The 24,510-nt window shown below is 36.6% G+C and overlaps 1 protein-coding gene across 1 annotated transcript in view; it reads right to left on the bottom strand.

The window, feature by feature from the left end:
- Positions 1-294: 294 nt before the first annotated feature.
- The window catches only part of LOC132294286 (copper-transporting ATPase PAA1, chloroplastic), a 35,191-nt gene continuing 10,975 nt past the window's right edge, over positions 295-24,510 (bottom strand). The window contains exons 6-17 of the mRNA XM_059792082.1: positions 23,074-23,307; positions 22,054-22,152; positions 21,596-21,745; positions 19,935-20,078; positions 17,174-17,224; positions 16,932-17,104; positions 16,015-16,147; positions 14,352-14,449; positions 12,519-12,759; positions 4,694-4,897; positions 1,631-1,711; positions 295-832 (exon numbers count right to left, since the gene is read on the bottom strand). Of these exons, the coding sequence (XP_059648065.1) occupies positions 608-832; positions 1,631-1,711; positions 4,694-4,897; positions 12,519-12,759; positions 14,352-14,449; positions 16,015-16,147; positions 16,932-17,104; positions 17,174-17,224; positions 19,935-20,078; positions 21,596-21,745; positions 22,054-22,152; positions 23,074-23,307 (1,833 nt within the window). The 3' untranslated portion in view covers positions 295-607. The remainder of the gene's footprint in view (positions 833-1,630; positions 1,712-4,693; positions 4,898-12,518; positions 12,760-14,351; positions 14,450-16,014; positions 16,148-16,931; positions 17,105-17,173; positions 17,225-19,934; positions 20,079-21,595; positions 21,746-22,053; positions 22,153-23,073; positions 23,308-24,510) is intronic.

Raw genomic sequence — 24,510 nt, 5'->3', positions numbered from 1 at the left:
TTAAAGATGAACTAATTTCGGGAGGTCCATGTTACAATTAGCTAGGACGGTTACACATATTAGAAACATGTCTTGTTCTTCAACTCAGTTCAAGAATCAAGTTGATACGAGAATCAATAAATCAATAGGCATTTTCAGTATTTAGGATGTCTGTCACATATCTTTTATCTATCTCCAGCTCTAGTCGAGACATTTATTGATACAAGTATCTAAAGTACCCTCCAATCAAATAATCTAGCTCCTTGTAAAATGATTCATTGATATAATAACATATGCAAACAACTAAATAATGTATATATAAGTAACATTATAATTATATATACAAGAATGACATTAAATCCGTATATCCATCAATTTTGTGAACACTGTCATTTAAAGAGTTATGAACCTCCGTTCAAGGATACCATTAATTTCATAGAGATTGTCTGTCGTTCCATAACAGACAAGAAAGAAGAGGTTTCCCAACATAAGACTTTCGACAAGAATTATTGAACTACAAAAATGATTATCTATTATCTATAAAAACAATTATCCAATACAAAATTGTCTCTCACTCTCCATTATGGTAAATTTCCCCATTTAGCAGCAGAATATTATTAGTATTGTTTCATCTTGTCTTTTCTTCTACATGCAAATGAGAATTTAAAGGGGGTTTCATCTTTAATGATGCTTCACTATTGTGCTTCTGTTTTGAGCCAAATTTGAATCTCAAAAGCAGCGAATTTGTCATCACACCAAGAGAGCTTAAACCCATGAGGGCTCCGGCAATTGATGGAGTCAACATAGTCCCTGTGACTGGCAGCAGCATTCCGGCTGCAATTGGAATTCCAACCTGTGAAGAAACAAAAAACAGGACAAAGAAAAGTGATATCATTACCAATTTATCATGAAAAGAAAAAGAGTAAGAACTGATGCAAAAATACATCCCAACTTTGTTTGTCAATGGACCAAAACAACTTTGGACTGGTTTGTGCTGCATTAAGAAATGCTACCGTCGGAGGATAGATAACACGTAGTAACTACTGCTAGCAACCATCATGCCGCATTAAATTTGAGGTCAGGTCAAAACAATATTTGTGTTGACCATCATGTGAGTCAATTTAGAGACCAAACATCTTAAATTGAACTTGGAGAGTATGTCAAAATTAGGATATGTGCCAGATTCCTAAAAGATCTGGTTCTAGTTTTGCAGGAAAGAATAATATATATATATATATATATATATATATATATATATTTATCAGAACTTTGAGGACTAAGGTGAAAAAGATAAAACTACGAAAAGACTTGATAATTGGCTATATATATATATTTATCAGAACTTTGAGGACTAAGGTGAAAAAGATAAAACTACGAAAAGACTTGATAATTGGCTGCATTGTTATTAATGCATATAAAATCATGGTTAATCTTTTTCATATCTCATCGATATAAAAGGAAGAAAGGGAACCAAAAGGAACAAAATGAGAATAAATACAGCAAGGTTGATGAAGCCCAGCGACTACGCTGTTGATCAGCTCTCTAAATTATTAACCAATCTCATTTGATCAACAACTAGGATCCGAGGTAGGACATCAATGCTGACCTAAAACAGAACAAATTGTGAAGTGCAAAAGAATTATGAACATACCATATTGTATGCAAAAGCCCACCAAAGATTTTGCTTAACAGTCTTCATGGTCAGTCTGCTAAGCTCCAGAGCATCTAGCAACTTCATGGAGGTAATGCAAGTCAGTTTCCATGGTAGAATACAAGGTCTGAAATCAAGTGCTAGTTATGCTAACAAGATGAGACAATATAATTAAATGATTGGTAACATCCTCGTCCAGATAAACCTTGAGCTAGTGAATTAACCATATAGAATAAATAATACTGAAAATGTCTTAGGTTTATAAAAACTTCAAGCCCATTGATTCAATTTAAGTAATATATGCACAAGCCTGTTTTGAAAAAAACACATAATGGTTCTATCTTCCCAGCACCTCCATCACAGGCAGGAGAGGATGTTATATAAGTAGCTTAAACACATCAATAATCCAGGCTGTAAGACAAAACCTTAAAAGGGAATGTTTACCATTTCACCGTCTAACTGACCTGTTCACAGGCTAGATGATGATGCCAAGTAAATACTCTACATAATCCTTAGCAGTAACTGTAACAAGGGCCACTTTATGGTTTACACAGTGTGCAGTTGGAAACAATGATTATAACACTGGCACTTGATAAGTTCTTAGTATGTAAAAATGGTAAAGCTGTTAGCACTGTGGTTTAGTGAGTCAGGATGATGCGTTAGCCATATGCCTGACTAGAGAAGACATACCCTCTTCGGAAATCCAAAAGCCAAGGCTTTGGGGCCCACATCAAACAAGTTAATTTGATTCTAGAAGTCCCCATGGTAGTTTTAGGGCATTTAGTTATTTTAATTGTCATACATTTTGAGCTCTATTTATTCATAGGTTTTACATCAAAAGTAGGATATATAAGTTATTTACTGTAGTCGTAATAAAACGAGTTGTGACTTGGTTTTTTCGGCAAATATGTTGTTGCGACTTATTGTCCATGCTGTTGTTACAGGTGTCTTTCGCACTATTGTAGCAGGTACTGCTTAATAACATTCGTGATATTGTCGTAGGTAGGTTTCTTTTATTTTACTTCAAATTAAGAACCAAGATTAGTTTGATTTTAAGGGCTATGATTTATTTCTAATGGTAAAAGCTGTAATGAACTAATCATCACTATTGGAATTAGTGAATCTCATCTATTCTGGATCAGTTACATCACTTAAATGAATCCTGTTTTATCATATTCCTTTATCTAAGGTCATAAACATCATTTAAAAACATTGTGCGCATCTCTTGCATCATCATTTCAACTCATTGATGATTTTAGTCTTCTCCTTTCCCTAACATTACCCGTCAATGTGGTTATGTCACCATTCCTAAACTCACGACGATTCGTCTTCTCCTCTCCCTAACATTGCCCTCAACGTGGATTATAACACTATTCCTAACTAGGCAATTATTCATCTCATCACATATAGCCAAAACCCATTTAAAACAAAATTTTCTCATTTTATCAACTACAATGGATGTTACCATCACCATCTAATGAATGTATTCATTTATAATATTCTCATTTCCTATCTGACAACAAATCTACTCAACTACGCATTTTGGATTTATAAGTATATAGTCACTTAATCACCCAACATTTCATTTGTAAACTACGACTGATCAAATTAATACTTTATAGAATTTTCTTTTCAGTTTAGGACACTTGGTGGCAATATGAAACACTTCACTTAAATCATCCCAATTCAATTCTATAAACAACATCAACTCCAATCTCTCCTTGTGAATAATCAAGCCCAGATTGCAAAACTATACTTTTTTATATCTGTTGCCCCGTGATCTTCACTCCATCCCACTTGTATTCCTAGTTTATAAAGTTACATTGTATGCATTCAATTTCAGTACTATTTATCTTAAATCCTCATAATTCGAGAGATTCTTTTTGAACTTGTAACTAAGCATTCATCTCTAATTTAATCCAATCAAAATTAATATTGGAAGTAACAAACACCATGGATCCTCGCCTTGATAGGTCTAATCAGTTCATTCAAAACTAAAAAAAAAAAAAAATAGGACCTTATTATTTATTCATGATCAAAGCCTACAGTGATTAGAAATTCACTACTTCGATTATTATTGAAACTTGCCTTGAAAATTGAAGCCTTCATATTCTGTTACAATTTGTTATTTCTTGTTCAAATGCCACGTAATAATGAATAATCACTTATCATCCTTGCCGTCTATTATATACCATCACTTATAGAGAATCTAAGCCTCTCTTACTTATTTCATAACTGACCCTAACCTAATTCTACATCGAAGTGTAGAAGCTTTACAAGTTTCTACCTCATAAGAAATATAGGGTTGCTGAAGAATACGACAGCTGTACTTGTACATGCACAAACAGTCTAGAAATATTTTCTAAATGCCAGCAATAAGAATCAAACTCTTAACCCAACCCCTTCTTCTTATATGTCATGCCAACACCTTTTCAAGTATGATTTGAACATATTAAATAAGAAAAATAAAAACAATAGGTTTTGAAATAATCATCGAATCTTTTGAAACCTAAAGTAAATCAAATTAATTTGGGTAATTAATCAACTATAGTTGTAGGGAAATATGAAGGTTGATATTGTATAAAAACCCAAATGTGGTTTAAACATATTACAGACGTAAAATAAAAAGCACCGCTAGCGGTACGAAAAGAGAGGTCATGATGATATCATCTACGTTGGTATCGCATCTCGTGGAGTAGATCGAGAATCCAGCCAAGTCTTCGACCAGGGAACAGGAGAATTCCCACTACTGCTGGCACGCCAGCTCAACATAAAGTTAGACCGGGCCAGGCTCAACATAGAATGAAGGGGCCTAGGATATTGAAGTAATAATCAATGAGTCTAACCTAATGTTAACTAAATTAAGCACTAACCAATGTCAGATCATAAGATGAATCATCACATTTTAATGGTCAACAGATCCTAGCGTCTCTAGTGAAACGACAAGTTTACATGCAGTAAGGCGTGAGCATACATGTGCCTGACAGTAAAGTAAGTGATGTGAAAAATTAAACCTTTCCTGGCAATGCTGCTAAGTTCAAATTGAGAGTGATTGGAAAATACCTGGGACAATCTGTTGCCCATTAGCACAATAGAAGACACCTCACTAGCAGCTCCAACACCTCCACCCATGGCAACTCCTACATGTGATGAAGCCAAGGCTGCAGCATCATTAACTCCATCGCCGACCATAGCTACAATATTCTGATCCATCTGGAGTTCTCTTATGAAGTTCTTTTTTTCATCCGGTTTGACTCCATATAGCACCTGCCATCCACAACATTCTTTATTTCTCTATTTTTTTTTAATGTATTGACATATTATTCATCATTTATACTAACAGAACTTTCAACCAAGACTTCTGTTATTTTTTATTCATGCACTTCTGTTATTTTGTTATATAAACAAAAAAATAAAGAAATCTAACACGTGGTCCCATAAAAGGGGATACAATTTTTTCTCTATTGAACTTACTTTTCTGCTGTAATTTAGTTTCATCTGTGATTATTTTAAAATGATTTTCCAGTGTAAGAATGCTTTAGGTTAATGAGCTTCAGTCAGGACCAAACATTATAACAGGGTTACCCCTCAGTAAATGATACTATGGTTCCCTACTCTCAGAAGGAACCTCAATGACCAAATTAGATCCCATTGAGAAGAAAATATAGTTAAGGGTAAAATACACTGACCTCCCCTGAACTTTGGTCCAATTACACTTGGAGAAAACATTTGCAAAAAAGTTAAACTTAACCCCCTTTGATACTTTACCACACACGGGCGTCAAATTTGTGTGAAATGTCAGTTATACCCCCAATATTGTAGTATTAATAAAATTAAGAGTAATGATATAGTGGCCGAAGGTTTTTGGCCGAATAGGGACCGAATCTGATGTGGCAAGGCCACCTCATATGATTAAATCTAAGTGAAACAAGAAAAAGACTAATGTACCCTAAATGTTTAGCATAATTTTCATTTAATACCCTTTCAGATCTGAAATAGAACATTCAAGAACTCCTTAGCCTATGAAAGTCATCTCTCTCCGTCTGAAATTTATCGAATCTCTTTGGACTTCTCAATCTCTTTCTTCTCTGTCCTCCCCATCAACGTTTATCTGTTTTGCATCTTCACTATCTCGCTTTAAAAACCTTTAAATTTGTTCCATCTTCATGACTCCACTAGGGCCGGCCATCATCTTGCACATCAAAACCTGTTCAAATAACCTATTCTTTTCTATGCCCTTCTTTCATTCAAAGGAGACCCGGCTCAATAATAATCTACCATGCATAAATCAAAAGACCCGATTTCCTTCACAAAAACCTAAATAAACCTTGTAAGAGGAGGGATTTGCTGTCATGCACCATAGCCAATTAGTAATCAAAAGGGAAGCAATGCAAAATTGGTCGGCCAAAAATGGATAAGCTACGCAACGTCAGAAATCATCCAGATTCAATAATGCTAAACAATGTAATTTGGGTGTATATATACATATATACATATATATATCTTTGAACACTCATAATCATATATATTTCTATGTTTTTATTTACTTTTACACCTACTTTTTTTTGGTTCGCCATGGTTCTGCGACTGTCAAATAAGGGATTATTTCTATATATCATGGTGGTGTTATTCAAAAGAATACTCAATAGAAGACAATATGGAGGAAACACGGTGTACTCACTCTTGTGGATTCCTAGTTTTTCACGCAAGATCAGATTAAAGCATCTGATGTGGCCTAGCCACATCAGATTCGGTCCCTATTCAGCCAAAAAGCTTCGGTCCCTGGTCGCTGCCTTGGTGTATAGGTGGCGATTTCAATGTAGTGCGCTCTCCGTTTGAGAGGTCGTCAAGGGCAGGTGGACGGCCGACATGGTGTCCTTCTCAGAGTTCATTGACGCTTATGGTTTGTTTGCTTTGCCTTTGGTGGGTGGGCCGTACACTTGGTCCAGCGGTCGCTCTCCTCCTACTCTCTCTCGACTTGACAGATTCATTGTCGAGTGATTGGGAAGAGAAGTTTTCTGATGTTGTTCAGACCACTTTAGCTCGCCCTTTGTCTGACCATGGTCCGTTGATGTTGGATTGTGGTGGGATGCGTAGCAGAAGGTCCCCTTTCAGATTTGAGAATATGTGGCATCGGGCTGAGGGTTTTCTGGAGCGAGTCCAATCCTAGTGGGTGGGGTATGGAGTGGTTGGTACCCCTAGTCATTCTCTCGCAGGCAAGCTACATCTTTTGAAGAATGATCTTAAAGTGTGGAACAAAGAGGTTTTCAGAAATCTGACTTGGAGGAAGAGTCGGGTTCTTTCTGAGATTTCTGATATCGATAGGATGGAGGGTTAGGGCCTTTTGCCGGTTCTCTTGAAGCTTAGGAGGGTGGAATGTCATGCAGAGTTTACTGAGATCGCTGTCATGGAGGAGATTTCGTGGAGGCAGAAGTCTAGAGCTTTGTAGCTCAAGGAAGGCGACAATAATACAAAAATTTTCATAGACTTGCCAATGCTCACAGAAGGGGAAATCACATTGGGAGGATTAGGGTGGATGGGGTGATGTTTTGTAAGGAGGAGGAGATTTGTAAGGGTTTTACTGATTACTTTTTGAGGTTGTTCACTGAACCAGCTGGATGGCGACCTTTGCTTGCAGGGCTTCACTTTGACTCTATTTCGAGTGAGGAGTGTTCTGTTCTGGAAGAGCCATTTTCAGAGGAGGAAGTTTTGTCTGCTTTAAAGAGTTGTAATGGGGATAAAGCCCCAGGTCCAGATGGATTTTCTATGAGATTCCTTTTAGAGTGCTGGGAGGTGGTCCGTGAGGAGGTGATGGGCTCTTTTCACGCCTTCTATGATCAGGGCTCTTTTGAGAAGTGTTTGAATGCCACTTTTATTGCTCTTATTCCGAAGAATGGAGGTGCGTTGAATGTTAGGGATTTTCGCCCTATTAGTTTGGTAGGTTGTTTTTATAAGTTGATTGCTAAAGTCTTGGCTTTGTGGGAGGTCGTCAGATTTTGGATTCCATTCTTATTGCTAGTGAATGTGTGGACTCCCGTTTGAGTTGTGGGGTTCCGGGTGTTTTATGCAAGCTAGATATTGAGAAAGCTTATGACCATGTGAGTTGGAGCTTCCTCCTCTACTTATTGGAGAGGATGGGGTTTGGTGGGCGTTAGAGGAGATGGATTCTTTTTTGCATTTCTAGTGCTCGATTCTCTGTCCTTGTGAATGGAGCCATTTTTTCTCTTGTTTGAGGGGTTTGAGGCAAGGTGATCTGCTTTCTCCCTTCTTGTTCCTTTTTGAGATGGAGGCTCTTAGCAGATTGTTGAAGAGGGCTATGGGGTTGGGATTTTTGAGAGGTTTTCGGGTGGGGCAAGGATGTTGCTAGTCAACTAGAGATCTCCCACTTGATATTTGCGGATGATACTTTAGTACTTTGTGATGCAGATGCGTCCCAACTGAGATATAGGGGTGGCAATTTGTGTTGGCGTGTCGTGTTCGTGTCGACACGATTACGACACGAACACGATTAGGGTTGACACGAACACGACACGATTATTATACGTGTAACACGACACGACACGACACGCATAACCTGTTTAATAAATGGGTCAAGACTTGACACGACATGAAAAGACACATTTAAGTCATTTTTGACACGAATACGACATATTTTGCTAAATGGGTCATTTTTTACACGAACACGACACGTTTATCTGACACGTTTAGTTAATCGGGTTAATCGTGTTTACAGGGTCAAACACGAACATGACACGTTTAGTTAGCGGGTCAATCTGTGTCGACACGATTATGACACGAACACGATTAGCCCAAACCCTAACCCGCTTATCTCGTGTCGTGTTAACGTGTTGTGTCAAATATTGCCACCCCTACTGAGATATTTGAGATGTGTCTTGATTTGGTTCTAAGTTGTCTCTGGCCTTAAGGTGAATGTTGGTAAGAGCGTTCTTGTGCCTGTTGGGGATATTCTTGAGATCGAGATGTTTGCTTAGATTCTTGGATGTCGCACTGGCTCTTTTCCCATTTCTTACTTAGGGTTGCCTTTGGGAGCCCCTTCGAAATGTGTAGGGAGCTGGGATCCGGTTGTGGATAAATTCGAGAGGAGGTTAGCGGGTTGGAAAAAGCAGTACCTCTCCAAGGGGGGATCGGGTCACTCTAATTAAGAGCACCCTTGTGTGAAACTTTCTCTTTTTTTTTTTTTTTTTTTTTAGGGGGGGGGGGGAGTTCAAGTATCATCTGGTTCAGTGGGATCATGTGTGCCGCCCGATTCGGAGTGGAGGCTTAGGGATTAGGAGGTTATTGCCTTTCAATAAAGCCCTCCTTGGTAAATGGCTCTGGAGGTTTGGGATTAAAAGGCAGTGGCCTTGGAGGAGAGTTATTGCGAGCAAGTTTGGGGAGAGCAGTGGTGGGTGGTGCTCTCTTGAGGTGCGTGGCCCTAAGGGGTGGGGGTTTGGACTTTCATTCGGAAGAGGTGGGATGCTTTCTGCAAGCAGGTTCGTTTTCGGATCAAGGATGGCTGGAGGATCTTTGGTGTGGGGAGACTCCCCTTGCCCTCGCTTTTCCACAGCTTTATAGGATTGTTTCTCACAGACAGGCCATGGTGGTTGACTGTTATCACCTTGATAACGGGAGACTGACTTGGGATGTTCAGTTTAGGAAGCACTTTCAGGACTGGAAGATTGAGGAGGTTACTCGTTTTTTGGAGATTTTGTATCGCCAGGTGATCACTGGTGGGGAACCGGATTGTTAGATTTGGGTTCCTAACTCTCAAGGCCGTTTCGAGGTTAGGTCTTTTTTTAGGTGCCTTTCGGTCGGCACTGGAGGCCCTTTCCCTTTGAAGTCTCTTTGGCGTTCTAAGGCCCCCCTTAAGGTAGCCTTCTTTGCTTGGACTTCCGTCCTGGGTAAGATTTTAACCTAGGATAAATTGAGGAAGAGGAATCAGATGGTGATCAATCGATGTTATATGTGCTTGTGCGATGAGAAGACAGTTGATCACCTTCTTTTGCATTGCAACATGGTCAGAGACTGTTGGGATTTGATGCTTGGATTATTTGGTGTCTTTTGGGTTATGCCATGTTCCTCCAAAGGCTTAATTGAGACTTGGAGAGGTGTCTCTGTTGGGGCTCTCGTGCAGGATGCCTGGAGGGCTACGCCTCTTTGTATTTGGTGGTGCATTTGACTCGAGAGAAATCGGAGATATTTTGAGGGAAAGGAGAAACCTATTTCTATGCTTAAGTTCTCTATCATTTCTACCTCTTTTGTTGGGTCTCAGGGAGAGATTATAGATCTATTGAGGAAATTATTATTTTTTTGGCCTCTTTGAAGGTTGGAGGCGCCTTTTGGCCCTTGTGTTTCTTTGGGATCCGCTCCTCTTTTTGAGCGTTTTTAATAAAATCTTACTTATCAAAAAAAAAAAAAAAAAAAAAATTTTTAATTTCCATATATGTAAAATGTCGCTTTCCTCCATTTAATATAATTTATTTTAATTCCCCTTTCCTCTCTCTTCCTCCTTTCGTTCTCTCTCTCTCATATCCACCAACCATCGCCATTCCCCCACCACCACCACCTCCTTCCACCCTTTACCGCCACTACCTTGTCACTCCACTACCAACTACCAAACCACTACATCTCCATCTCAATCATAACCAAATGGGTATTTTTAATTAGATAATATCAACGCTGCCTTTTCCATCTCAATCATACCCAATGTTTTGCAGACAACGGTGACGGTGATTTGGGTTAGGGGATGAGAGAGGAATTGTGAAGAATTGGTGGTGATTTGGGTTTGGAGGTTGCAGGGATTTCGTACGGGAAATTGGCGGTAGTGGTGATTTGTGTTTGGGTTAGGGATTTTGCTTGGGAGTTTTTGATAGAAACACACAAAATGGACGAAACAGTGAAATCACATATCGCCATTCCTTGTGCAAAAGTAGCAATTCTGATTTCTTCTCTGAAATCTACCGTGAATCAGTGGCTGAAGTCAACAAAAGACCCTGAGAACAAGGTTTCTCTCGGCATACACACAAATATATAGATTATTTTGTGAATCTGCAACTGCCATTGCTGCTTTGAATGTAATCTGACGAAAGGGAGATGATGTTGAAGAGAGCGATGAGCTTAAGAGAGAATTGACAAGGGAGAGAGTGAAGAATCAGAAGATGAGACTTTGCAGCGTGATGGAGTTGTGGTATAAAAAAGCAAGATGATGGAAAATCAGGAAAGCAATTATTCTATTTCTAAACATGGACTCTCCCTCGCATGGAAGTTTCCTGCTGAAAAAAAGATGGTAAAGAAAGAGAAAGGAAAAGATGGAGAAGTGAGAATGGTAGTCACAACTCCAGTGAGGTGATGTAGCCGAATTCACAACGCTTAGCCGTGTGACCGTGTCTCCATGAATCTTCGATCATCACCAATAGTTATTCTTTTGATCTTCGACTGAAACTTCAAGAGGAGGCTCTCCAGTAATTTCAGTAACTGTAGGTCTTTAACAGGTAGCAACTAGTTTTATTTTATTTTATTTTTTAATATTTTTTTGTTGGTTTGTCTAGAGACTTTTCCTTGTGATTTCATACCATTCGAGGGGGTAACAAAGCCGTAACAAATTATTAAAGGGTATTTTTGTCAGTACACTTAATTTTTATGACAGAAATAACGGAAATTCAGATGGAATGGGATTTAGTGATACGCGTCAAAATTCAAGGGAGTAGAGTGTTATTATTTTTTTTCAAACTTAAATTAGGCCAAACCTCATGGGAAGTCAGTGTACTTTACCCTATAGTTAATTGGCACAAATTGGAGGAAATACTCCTGTTGTCCCTAGTCTAGAAGTCAATATTAAATCTAGAATTGCCTTTTCTGCCCTTAATCACTGGACTATATCCTTATAAAAAATTACCCTGTTATGAGAAAATGAATGAACTATAACCATTTGAAACATGTGGAAACAAAACTGCGTAGAGAGATTCGATCTATTCTTCACTACTTGTTCCAATTTGCTTCTCCTTCACTCCCTAGATCTGGCAGTTTGTTATTTGTTCCAATTTGCTTCTCCTTCACTCCCTAGATCTCGTAGTTTGTGGCTCAAGCATAACCAGTGATTGAGCAGCTTTCTTCAAGGCATACCAAAGATAAAGTTCATGTATCACTACTCTAGGCAGTCTTCTGTATCCTCAGCTCACCTGAGAAAACAGGAACCCCCTGTTCTGTTCTCCCTTTGGTGCCTGGGTGCTTAAAGAGGTTAGTAACAATGTTAGCCTTCTATCCTTCAGTGGTCAGGTTACTGATGCTATCAGTTTGGTGAGGTCCTATATTTTTTCTTATAATCAAAATGCTTTGTTTACTCACACCATACAACTCTATAGGCTATCTCCATGAATTTTTACCTCTTTCAATCAAAAACAGATTAGGATATTAGGTAGAAAAAAATCCCCTTTGAAAAATTCATCAATAAAAATTATTACAAAACTCGTTCACCATTCCCTAGTAATGCTAAGACTGTATCCTAGAATCTCAATAATACACTTCCATCAACGGCCTGGCAAACTTTCTAATTCCAAACAAGCATGCCTCACCCTTTAACAGGTAGAAGGAGAGTCAATTTTTCTTTACAGCTAGAGTGGTGAATTTTCAAAACTAAATACTTTTTAGGTTAATATTAGCTGGCAACTTCCGATCTTTGGCAGTAGCTGCACGCATTATGATTCCCTTTCAATATATCCACTTAAATATCCTGTAGAACTCATGAACTTTCTCAATACTTATTAAGGTTTATTTGCTCTGATTTATTCAGATCAACGATTATATTTATGCAGTCGGTAAGCCTTTGTGAACCTTGAGACCCAGGTACACTGGAACTAGTTTAGAATATAAGAATTATTAAAATTCTTACCTTTTCTCTAGGAATACCAACAACTGATGCAACATACTCAGCAGTACTCTTTTTGTCCCCAGATAGCATGTATATACTTATTCCTTGCTTAGACAAACATTCCACAACATGCCTAGCATCTTCTCTGATCTGATCCTCAACATAAATAAAACCAACCAGCGTACTATCCACTCCCACATAAACAATTGATTGATTCTTATGCTCCTCCAGTTCTTGAAATGGATTCTCATCAGCTCCATGCCTGCAGGGGAGTTAAATATAAGAGAATAACAACCATGCAAGTTGTTACTTGCTGAGAAGACAACAGAAGATATAGAGAGAAGAAAGACTCCATATGGTACCTAAAGAGTCTGAAGAAGTCTGTGATATGGTCAACAGAGATATAATATGGTGGTTTTAAAAAAGAAAGAATTCATAAATAGATATAGTAACACGATAAAAAGACATGTAATGGGGTAACTATACTTGGATCCACTAAGAGAGAAACGAGACAATTACAAATTAATGTAGGGATATATCAAGGATTAACATTAAGTTCATATTTTGACACTTTAGTTATTGATAAACTAACTAAACATATTCATGATGAGTTTCCTTGGTGCATTTTATTTGCTTATGATAAATGAAACTAGAGAAAGGATAGGCGTTAAATTAGTGATTTAAAGAGAAGCACCAAATTTTATTTATTTATTATTTTTTTTAAAAAAAAAGGGGTAGGTGCTAAATTATAGATCTAGAGAGAAGCTTTAGAATTAAAGAATTCACTTCGTGTATGGAAAAGATCAAAGCTTAAAAGATACCAAAAAGTAAGAGTGCGACTCAGGTGGTTCTGCAAGTTGAGAGATTAACCTGAGCCCAACACAAGGCATAAAAACCCTCAACTAACCATGAGCCAAACTTGTTTTCCTAGGATTAAGCTTGTATTAGGCTCATGTTGGTCAGGTGTGGATCAAACTGAACTCAGGTTGGCTCTAATTACTAATATTTTAATAGTAATACTAGCAATAATAATATAAGGTAAGGCTTGGTTTACTCAACACCTCTGCAAAAACACAACTTGGGTTTAGTACGAGTTGACCATTTTAACCCAAGAACAATCAGAACAAAGACAGAGTTAGGCTAAAATTGGCCCGCCAAAGTTGAACTCTCACCAAAGCTGAACAATTTCTTTTGGTGAACTCTATTGTTCACAAGAAAATGGAGAAGATGTGAATCATAAAATAAAACCATGGTGAGTTAAGAGGAGAAATGATTCGCTCATACTTTGCAGTCAATGTAAATCTTTAAAATGTAAAGGTAATTTATATAAAATAGTTATTAGTAGCAATACTTCGTGAGACAAAATGTTGAATATTTAAGAAACAACATATACATAATTAGCGTAGCTGATATGAGAATGTTGAGATGGATGTGGCAAGGAAAACGACATAAAATTAGAAATGGACACATATCTCAAACAGTTAAAGAATCTGTCACAGATAAATTGAGACGAAAAAGATTAAGATGGTCTAGCCATGTTCAGTGAAGACCACAATTGTACCAGTAAGAAAGAGTCATGTTACCCATATTAAGGGTAATACTAGGAGAAGGGATAGCTATCATTTGATGAGATAGTAAGGAAATATGAGATAGCATGTGGTTCAACAGAGGTTTTTGCCTTAAATAGAGCAGAATCACTCAAAAAAAAAAAAAAAATAAGAGTTTATATAACCAACCACAAATAATTGGGAAACTCCTTTTGTTAAGCTGGAGGGGGAAATGAACTTCGAATGCAGCACAAAAACTCAGAAGTAAAATTAACATGTCAACTAAAATGGCAGTATGACTACATACCTTCGAACCCAGTCCAGTGTCCCAACAGATACCTTTTTATTCTCAATACTTCCTACTGCCCCAAACCCAGGTTCCTCAGTGAATGTTCCATCTGCTACCTGCAACGAAAATTTATTATGTAACCAATCAAACAATTATATGATATCATCGTCACAAAATGATGACTAGATTATGCAGTATGCAACCAGAGGACCACTCTAGAACTGAATTCAATCATGGAAATGCAGCTAATTATATAACAACGAAATCTCTATTCATGTAATATAAGCTAATAGTCTCATAAAAAATAAAAATAAAAACTAATCAGTTGGGGGGACACGGGTGAGAGCATTTCTATATTATGTCTAGAAATGTGTACACTAAAGCTTGCACTATTATATATTTTCCAGAGTTTTATTGCGGGATTAACCACAGCAGAACACAAAACAGGACAAGTGTGCCTTTTTGGACCTTTCTTCAAGCAAAACAACATATTTGCTAAAGCTGGTGCGGTTACTAGTACTCCCTCCGTCCCAAAATAAGTGTCCCACCTTTCCATTTTTATCCATCCCAAAATAAGTGTCCCATTTGAAAGGTCAATGTACTATTTTTTGTAATATTACCAATTTAACCTTCTTGCATTAAAAAGTAAACCATCACATCATTGTGAAGCCACTAAGGGTAAATTTGGTAATTCATTCACTACTAATACAATAAAAAAATAATAAAAATCATTCTCTAAAAAAGTTAGATTCCCAAAAAGGGACACTTATTTTGGGACGGAAGAAATATTTATCAAGGTCTAATGCAGCGTTTATGTTAAAACTGCCCCAAATATACCAATATCATCATTTCAGGAAGCCAAGGCAATCAAAACTGCAATTACCATCCCAGCATCTCTGAACAACCAAATATGGATCCTGGTCAGATAAATTGCATGTTAGATTTCAGAGCCCATAACTCCGTATTATTCCAGGAAATCAGGTCTTATAACCATTAAATTAATACATTACACCAAATATCGAATGCTTGGCCATGTCCTCACAGACTGTAAGCAAAGTTATGAACTCCAATCAACAAATCGTATTTATCAGTCATTTTGGGTAGGGAAAGGAACCAAAGCCTCTTTCCAGACCCATTACTAAACTTAGATTCCCTATAAAAGACTATGGAGTGACAAGTGATGAACACTTTGTATCTAGTAAAACTTTTCAAAAAAGTACAATTGTTACATAATGGTTAGCCAAAGACAACATAGTAACAAATGGACCAAAGAATACATTGACCATGAATACAATTATTACACAAGCATTTTTATATTCAGATTTAAATCTACCAGAGGACGTTGACAGAATATTTAACAGTGTCACTCCAAAAAACAAAAAAGAAATTCATAACCTAGCTGTTAAGACGTTGCAGTGATGTGGCCATTTAAGCTTTTCAATGCAAACTTGTGTATATTTTGGTATGCAGATGAAAAACATCATCAAACATCAAAATGATTTTACCGCAAAAAAAAAACAAATAAAAGCTGCTAGACAGAAGCCAAAGGTGCAACAATCAACTATTTTCACAATGCAATGCAATTGAAAAAGATAAAATATTCATTGTGTGGATTTGCACACTTTACATTCAAAGGAAGGTAGTTGACAAAAGAGGACAGTCACCAATCCAGTGAAGTTACCTTCCCAATGGGACAATTAGCAGCACGAGCGGCTTCCACGATTGCTTTCCCAATTGGATGGTTTGTATTCAATTCAACTCCAGCAGCCAACTGTAGAACCTCAACTTCTGACCAATTACAATTTGAATTTAGTCTGCATCAAAGTTAAGTTTATTAGTACCTTGAGGGCAAAATTTAGCAACCAACGGACAGCAAACTACAACAGAAGTTAACTGATAAAAGTACATCTTGTGACCCCACAATATTACGCTTCATAGCATTTAAGTATAAACTATATGCAATAATTTATATGCCCCTCATAAAAACTAAACATTGTCTATTGCTATATTTAATGCCAGAAAACCATGAATTTTAACTTCTAGGAAGTTTATAGTTAGTAAATGCAATGCAAAATAGACTTGCAGTAAAGATAATTAAAACACATGGAGAAACAACCCTTCTGATATGCATGCAGGGATGAACAAAATTTAATCAAGAGCGCGTAAGACAAGTGAAAATTTTAATAACCATTTGTGCATTACAAAATCGAGACAACTGGATTTAAAGTCAGTCCAGTGATTTTCATCCATGCCCAAAATTATTGGAATGCTGTTGTCCAAAGTTCACAGCTAACTAATTTTTATTAAGATTTTGTTCATAAATTAGACACTGACTATATCTAATTAAGTAGATATTTGACATGCATGACAAGCACAATACAAACGTGATCCAACAATTATCTTGGCATAACATGACTCCAAAAAAGAAAAGAAAAAAATTTAATAAGGAGTATAGAAGAATTATTCTTACACCATGACTAGTTGACCCAGAATTGATTCAAATAAAAGCTAAACTTAAAATCATCGATAAAGCAACTTTAACATAAATTCTAATAACAACGATTCAGTAGAAAAAGGAATTTTCTGTCTCCACTCAACTCTGATTTTGTATCTTTCTTGAGCTCTTGTGTCACGACCTTTGTCACAACAGGTCTACCAATTGTTAATGTCCCTGTTTTGTCAAACACAATTGTGTTCACCATTGAAAATTTCTCTAAGATATGTCCACCACGTAAAAGTAATCCTCTTGTAGCCCCCAATGAAGTTCCAACCTAGAAAATTTAAGTGTAAATATAATACAGACCATATCAATCTTTCATAGAGTTCAAAAAAAATTTTACCAGCACAGCAGTAGGAGTTGCTAAGCCAAGTGCACACGGACAAGCAACAACCTATGTTCAAAAAACAGAGATTAACTACTTCCAAAAATCAGGTGAACATTTAACCACATTACAAAAGAAAAATGACAAGCAAGCAAAACAAATGAAGAACAACATAATATGGTCTTCATTCTTGACAAGAAGATTACTCTATAACAATATATCATATGTCAACTAAATCAATAATTTCTCCTTGAGATGTCTAAATTTAAAATTACCAACATATTTTTTAATTTAACTGACACATTGCCTTGGCCACCTAGTTATCATTTTTGTCCAAAGAAATCAGTCATGAACTTTAAATATCAAGAGGATATGTATTAGATAATCCATCTATATCAAACTACTGAAACAGTAGTGCAGCTTAAGATGACATAGTAGATGATAATGAGCTAATATATTAGAAATTGATTGATTCAAAGCTTTTATATTTCTTTCAGTTTATCCAACTATAAAAATTCACACATGCGCAGACACACACAAAAGCATCTTGAAAAACCAATTTCAAGGAGAAATATTCAACCTTTAGGTCCAAGCCCTTGAACAAAAAAGGGGGTCTTTTTGTTTCACAAAAACTATTTCAGAATGATACAGGTCTGAAAATTGGCATAAATATATAAGCTTTCTTTTGAGGCTGTGAAGATGTAAATATAGGAAAAAATCACATTGAATTTAACATTGGATGTCTAGAAGATGTCCTCTCTATTCATTCTTTAGTAGATCTTATGGAAAAAAAAAATAATAATTCTTACATAGGGAAGTCTAGGTATGTTGCTCTTGTGCGTGTAAATGAGTTCTGACCCTTCTGGAGCTTTTTCCTTTATATCTTTCTTCTTTACATATTTAAAGAAGTTTTAAATCATAATTGGTAAAATCCCGACAGGGGAACCTACAAGCCTATAATATATTACAATCCAAATATATCAAATCAATCCGGATCACCAAAAAATCCAGAAAGGTTGATCCTTGTCGAACGTTTCTCGGCAAGATCATATGGCACTGTAAAGTTTAAGAAAGCCTTGGAGATTTCAATATCAAAGATAGACCCTTATTGAATATAATATGTATAATGAACGCATTTGGAAACGGATGAAACTGGGACGCTCTCCTAAACTTTTTAGAGGCATATGATCTTATAGTAATGACTACCTATTTCAAAAAGACAGATTGACATCTAATATAAACATTAAAAGGCAATTAACATGAGTTGAATTAACTTTCTCCTTAAAGAATGGGCATGTAAAGATTATATGGTTAAGGAGAGACCTTAACATTGAAGCACAGTCGCGGGGGGGTTGGGCGGCTTGAGCTAGGTGGTGGAAGGCAATTAACATGAGTTGACTTAACTTTCTCCTTAAAGAATGGACATGTAAAGATTATATGGTTCAGGAGAGACCTTAACATTGAAGAACAGTCGCGGCCGGGGCCGGGGGGCGGGATGAAATAGAATATTTCAAAATATATTAAAATAAATAATATTAAACTTACAAGATGAAACTAATTTAATGAGTATGGTGGTCCAATGCAATTTATAAACAAAAACAAATAAGTGCTTGAAGAATCAAAAAGGAAAGGGCCTTTATCTAAGATTTGCAAAAAAAATAAAAATTAAGAAAGTTTTAAGAGGCATGATGTCATGACCCACCCTCATCCGCTTTGCACACTCTCCTATCGATGCTCATGGTTTTCCTCAAAACACGTCTACATGGTTAAGGAGTGTCCACATATATAAGCGTCATCAAACCTCTCTCCCCAAGCGATGTGGGATGTCACAATCACCCCTCTTGGGACCCAGCGTCCTCGTTGGCCCAACTCTCATGGGCTTGTGCACGCTCCCCCATTTCCGGCTAGGGTAGAGCTCTGATATAATCCGTCACAACCCAACCCCACCCCCCGTGAAAATATTGTCCATTTTGCACACTTCTCCCGGTGCTCACGGTTTTTCTCAAAATGCGTCTACATGGTTAAGGAATGTCCAGACATATTATAAGCTCATGCCCGTGAGTGTTGGACAGTGGTTCCCCTTTGTGTCTGGTGGTGCCTATGGAAGGAATGGAATAGAAGATCTTTTGAAGGGGAGGAATCTTCTTTAGGAGCCTTGAAGTTTCATATTATTAGCTCTCTTTTAGTTGGGTTTTGGGGAGAAATTGTACATCCATTGATGAGTTTATTGATTTTTTGGGTTTGGTGGGTTCTTAGGACCTTGTCTCTGGCTTTGGCCTCTGTATAGCTCTTGGGACGCGTTCCCCATTTGAACGCTTTCTAATACATTTTACTTATAAAAAAAAAAAGGGTGTCCACACATATAAGCTTCATCAAATCTGTACCCTTAGGCAATGTGAGAGGTCACTTGTTAAATATATATATATATATATATGTTTTTTTGATAAGTAAGAGGTGTTAAATATATCAAATACAAAAAACTTTACTCAAGATCAGGTAAGCCCATCTGTCTGCCTTAATTATGGGTGTGATTACAAAAAAAAACAAATATATAAATAAATAAAATAAAAATCAAATAAGATTCCATGGTATATGCTATTTGATAATATAATATTTATTGATGAAACTAAAGCAAGGATAACTGCTACATTAGAAGCTTGAAGAGACTCTAAAATCAGGAATGTAATCATAAGCAGGATAACAGAAGGAAAAAAAAAAATTCATAAGTAGGATAAAGATGAATATATATTGGTCCTGAAACAGCTTCAGAATATCATACCAGAACACTGCAAGAGAGCTGTAGCGCCACTGAAAGACTTCCTTGATGAAGAGCGGCTGGTAGAATCCGTGCACCAAACAGGTTCCAGAACATAAATGTGGCAGCGGAGAGTGATATTACTCCATAAGTGAAGTGCCCGGCCACCTATTTAAACAAAAGCAAAGTTGTCAAAAGGTGATGTACATTCAAGCAAATATACACAAGTAAACAACACATTAAGGAAGTTGGCTAATTATAACAAAGCAAGTGCTTCTTAAAAAGCTTTTTCCTTCCATGATGTTATTCAATACAAGATTGCTCTTTAAATATTCTGCAGAAAATAGGCAGCTAAAGTTAATATAAAAAACAAATTAATTTCTACCATACCCTTATGTTCTGTGGCGAACACAATGACACGAAGATACATTTAGATTGAAAAGGATAACTTTCCAATCACAATCACCAGAAAGATAGTGAACAATTGACAGCAAACCCTTCATTCTCAGAAGGGAATTTTAGCCTTTTCATTATTTTTGATATGATATTAAGAGCACCTACTCTGAGTAAGCTGTCTCATTCTTTCTTCCCTTTTCCCCATTATCTGTGAGATCCAAACACAAATGGTCCAATCTATGAGAAATTATGTGAGATCTGTAAGGTCATTATGATTTCTTACAGCACAGGGAACTGTTAATATACACAATCAGGATTATTATTTACTCTTTTGCGTAAAGCATATGAAATATATACTTTTAATGCTCTAACTGTAGGAGTGTGGATTTGTGTCCATAATATAATTAAATTCTGAGTAAATACTACACCAACTTTTTTAAATTAACCACACCAGCTTACTAATACTGCTAATATACCCCATTTACTATAAATGTTTCAGGCCTACCTTTTGTCTTTCTAGAACCTATAAACACAAATAATATCTCTTCATCCAATAAATTAATTCATCTCCACTACAGTACACATTGTTGAACAGTCTGAGAGGACTTACCTCATCTAAAAAAAATATTCAAAAAAAAAAAAAGTGACACATAGTGAAGGTAAATGAAAGATAAACGTGAAGGATATGAGAAGGAGATGAGGTGTAAAAACTTTGTGACTATGCATGTGGTGTGTTTGTTATCATATCCTTGTGTCTATTCCTTTTACAAATTACAATTTTGAGGTATCTGTATCAAATCAAAGTCCACGGGCTAACCCACGTGTCCGTGTCCATGTCCAACTGTCCATGCAACATAATAGCCTAGAAGAAACAAGAAGGGAAAACTCTTCATGTAATCAAGTTTTTTTAACTGAAAATAATTTCAGTAACCATAATGTCGATTTTCTAAAAATAATTTGCGCATTTTGTATCCGAAAACTAAAATTCTTAAATCATGCTGTGTGCATTGATGGAAAATAGATATGAGCCAAGAGATGATTAACCGAACAGTAGAATTGAAAGATACAAGGAATTGCTGATCTTAATAGCAAGAGACTCAGAATAAGCAAGCCTTTGCATAAGATTCAAAGGAATGTATCAGATGTTGTGATAGAATTAAGCATGTATAACCCAAACAACATAAAATCGTTATACAGCTATCTAACATTATTGCAGATGTAATTTGGTAAAGACAATCTGTGCGGCATCAATTGCGGTAAGTATATCAATTTGCCAAAGTGATTGTTACCTTGTCAGCCAACCGCTGTACAGGTGCTTCTCTACTCTGCGCTTCTTCTACTAAACGAACGATGTCTCCCATGGTAGTCTCGCCACCAGGTCTTTGTACTTCCACAGTAAGTGTTCCATTTAGGTTTATACTTCCTGCTGCAACGTCAGCCTAGTAAAGACATGCAATTCACTATATAGTATGACAATAGACAATAAGAAAATAATTTTTAAAAACCAGTAAAAATGTCGTAAACATGACCCCCACCCCATCCCAATAAACAAACAATGAAGAGACAGAGACAGAGACAGAGAGGAAAAAATCATTTTGAAGAAGCATAATCACCCAACATCGTTATCGGATTCCATATAAAATTTTAAACCTTGTTGATTTAAAAAAAAAAAACATCCTTATTTATTACCCCAAAAAATAACAACTAAAAAATAAGTGAATAAAATTAGACACGAAAGGATTATTACCCCAGGTAGTTTGGTCACAGGAAGAGGCTCCCCAGTGAAACTTGACTCGTCGACCGCACTTATCCCAGCTCTGACAATTCCATCAGCTGGAATACGGTCCTAAACAATTTTGGGGAGGAGGATCATGTATCAAAGAATGCATACCAAGATTCAAAAATAGAATATGATTCAGTGTCATACAAGCATTTTAAACTGGAGCTAAGCTATAGTTGGCAGCAGCTTGAACCTTCTATTGTACCAAAAATGGTTACAGAACAAGTACTCATGGCATTAAAAGTAAGACATTAAACTAGGAAGTTTGATTTAAAGTTCCAACAGAGCCTGAACCTAAAAGAGCATTAAAACTTAAAGAAGACTCCGGGCAAGAAAAAAAGAGGTCACTGTTCTGAATTTGTACCATTTATGCAGGATACTAGGACAACTGGACTGGTAGAGACCAAGGTTGTTGAGATCAGGAGATCAATGTCTTTAAAACTGAATACTAGGATCTGTGGTAGAATTATTTGAAAAATAGAAAATAATACCTAACAATATTGGGTGTATAATAAGAATTCTTAAAAATACACCTTGAACAAGCCCTCATGAAAAAATATAAAGGAATTAAAACTGGAGCACGCTAACTCTCTATAATAAATTATTTGTGTAAAAAAATTGTAGGATTACAAAGCATTCGACCCTACTAGAATTTTTTATAGGATCGGGATTGATTCACTGTTAGATCGTACGATCTGAATTACCATCCACAGTATAGACCTGATTTCAGCATCAGTTTCGTGCAGTGGATATTGTCAAGACTTCATGCAATTATAGATCTTTAGAGGAGATTGTAGATTTTTTGGACTCTTTGAGAGTTTAGAGGCCCTATTTGGACTTGTGTGGATGTGTTCCCCTTTCGAGCATTTTTTTATACAATTTTACTTATCAAAAATAAAAAAATTATATAAAAATAAAAGACTTCATGCAAGGTAAGCATAACAGAAGGTATACCCAAAAAACACAGACAAGGTTAATTTTACTCACTCCAGGTAGTATAACAATTTTATCTCCGACTGAGAGACTGTTACAAGGAACTTCAACAGTTGAGCAAGACTCTTCTGCATCGCCATTGACCACAAGACGAGCTTTGGATGGCAAAACACTTAGAAGGCCTGTCATGTCACTGGAGGCTTTGATTTTAGCTCTCTGTTCAAGATTCCTCCCCAACAAAACAAATGCAATTAACATAACTGGCTCCTCAAAGAATGCTTTCCAACCCTGCATGAAAAACAAATAAACTCAACAGGAGTATTAATCAATTGATTGAGTCATTCAGATGCTTTCTCCCCAGTATTGGGGTAGTTAACACTCTTTGAGGCTGCACCCTCAAATTTAGAAGGAAGAATGTGTACTATAATCAAGAACCAAGAAATATTAACTGGAGTGCTCTATATATATAGATATCCTCTCTCCAACACATAATATGAGAAGTGTAAGGTATATGAGTCATGTTTTGGCATATTCTTACTCAAAACTTATGTTGTAAACTTGTAATATGAGAAGTGTAAGGTATATGAGTCATGTTTTGGCATATTCTTACTCAAAACTTATGTTGTAAACTTGTAATGTGTCAAAGTGTCTTGTCATTTGAGTACATCTTCTGAAGACATGACTACCACAGAATTGCAAAGAATATAAGGAAATTAACATCCTCGATCACATTCCTAGGGCAGAGGTAAATTGACCTTAGGAAGACCTAAATTGACTTTGTTTGATTTTAATGAGGCTCAGAAATTTGATTTATAAGTGTTCTCGGAAAATGGACTTTTAAGATTTAATATTTTAAATACTCTTCGAAAACATGGTTCAAACTGGTCAACAGTGTGCATCGATCTAATGATTCATCAATCGGTATATGTCCACCAGACATCTGTCAAATGACTGATCAATTGAGTTTTTGCAGAAAATTATTTTTGAAAAAACAGCGTGCCTCAATTAAAGCATCGATCAACGGTTGTCCAGTAGTCTTCGATCGAAGGTTGGATCGATCGAACGTGACTGATTCTTTTTTACAAACTCTCTCAAAACATTTTTTTACAAGGATATTACTTAATAAAATGTATGGGCTACCTTTGTTAGTTATAAATAGGGTTATAATCAGTCCAAGAATGAGCTTGAAGTCTCTAATAATCTAAAGAGAGAGAATCCTTGTGAGAGAATGAGAATTACTCATTCTAGGGTTTCCATAGAAAACAATATATATGATTGAGTGTTCATCAAAGAGGAGTTTATCAATCCGATCCAATTCAACCGATCAAGTGTTAGAGCCGAAAGAGGGAGCAATCACTAGAGAAGCGAATTTGTGAGGAAGCAAAGTCTATTGATGAGCAGATGGATGGCCTTGAGACTTTTCGTGGAAAGTTTGGCACCATTCTGTATCAAGAGGTAACTGGGGGTTCTAGGGTGAGCGAACTGCTAAAC

This window comes from Cornus florida, unplaced genomic scaffold (assembly GCF_030987335.1).
Source record: "Cornus florida cultivar Cherokee Brave unplaced genomic scaffold, ASM3098733v1 CherokeeBrave_3.0.0_Hap2_Chr02, whole genome shotgun sequence".
Lineage (NCBI taxonomy): Eukaryota > Viridiplantae > Streptophyta > Magnoliopsida > Cornales > Cornaceae > Cornus > Cornus florida.
The sequence above is the reverse complement of the archived record's forward strand: the minus strand, read 5'-3'. Positions and strand labels throughout refer to the sequence as shown.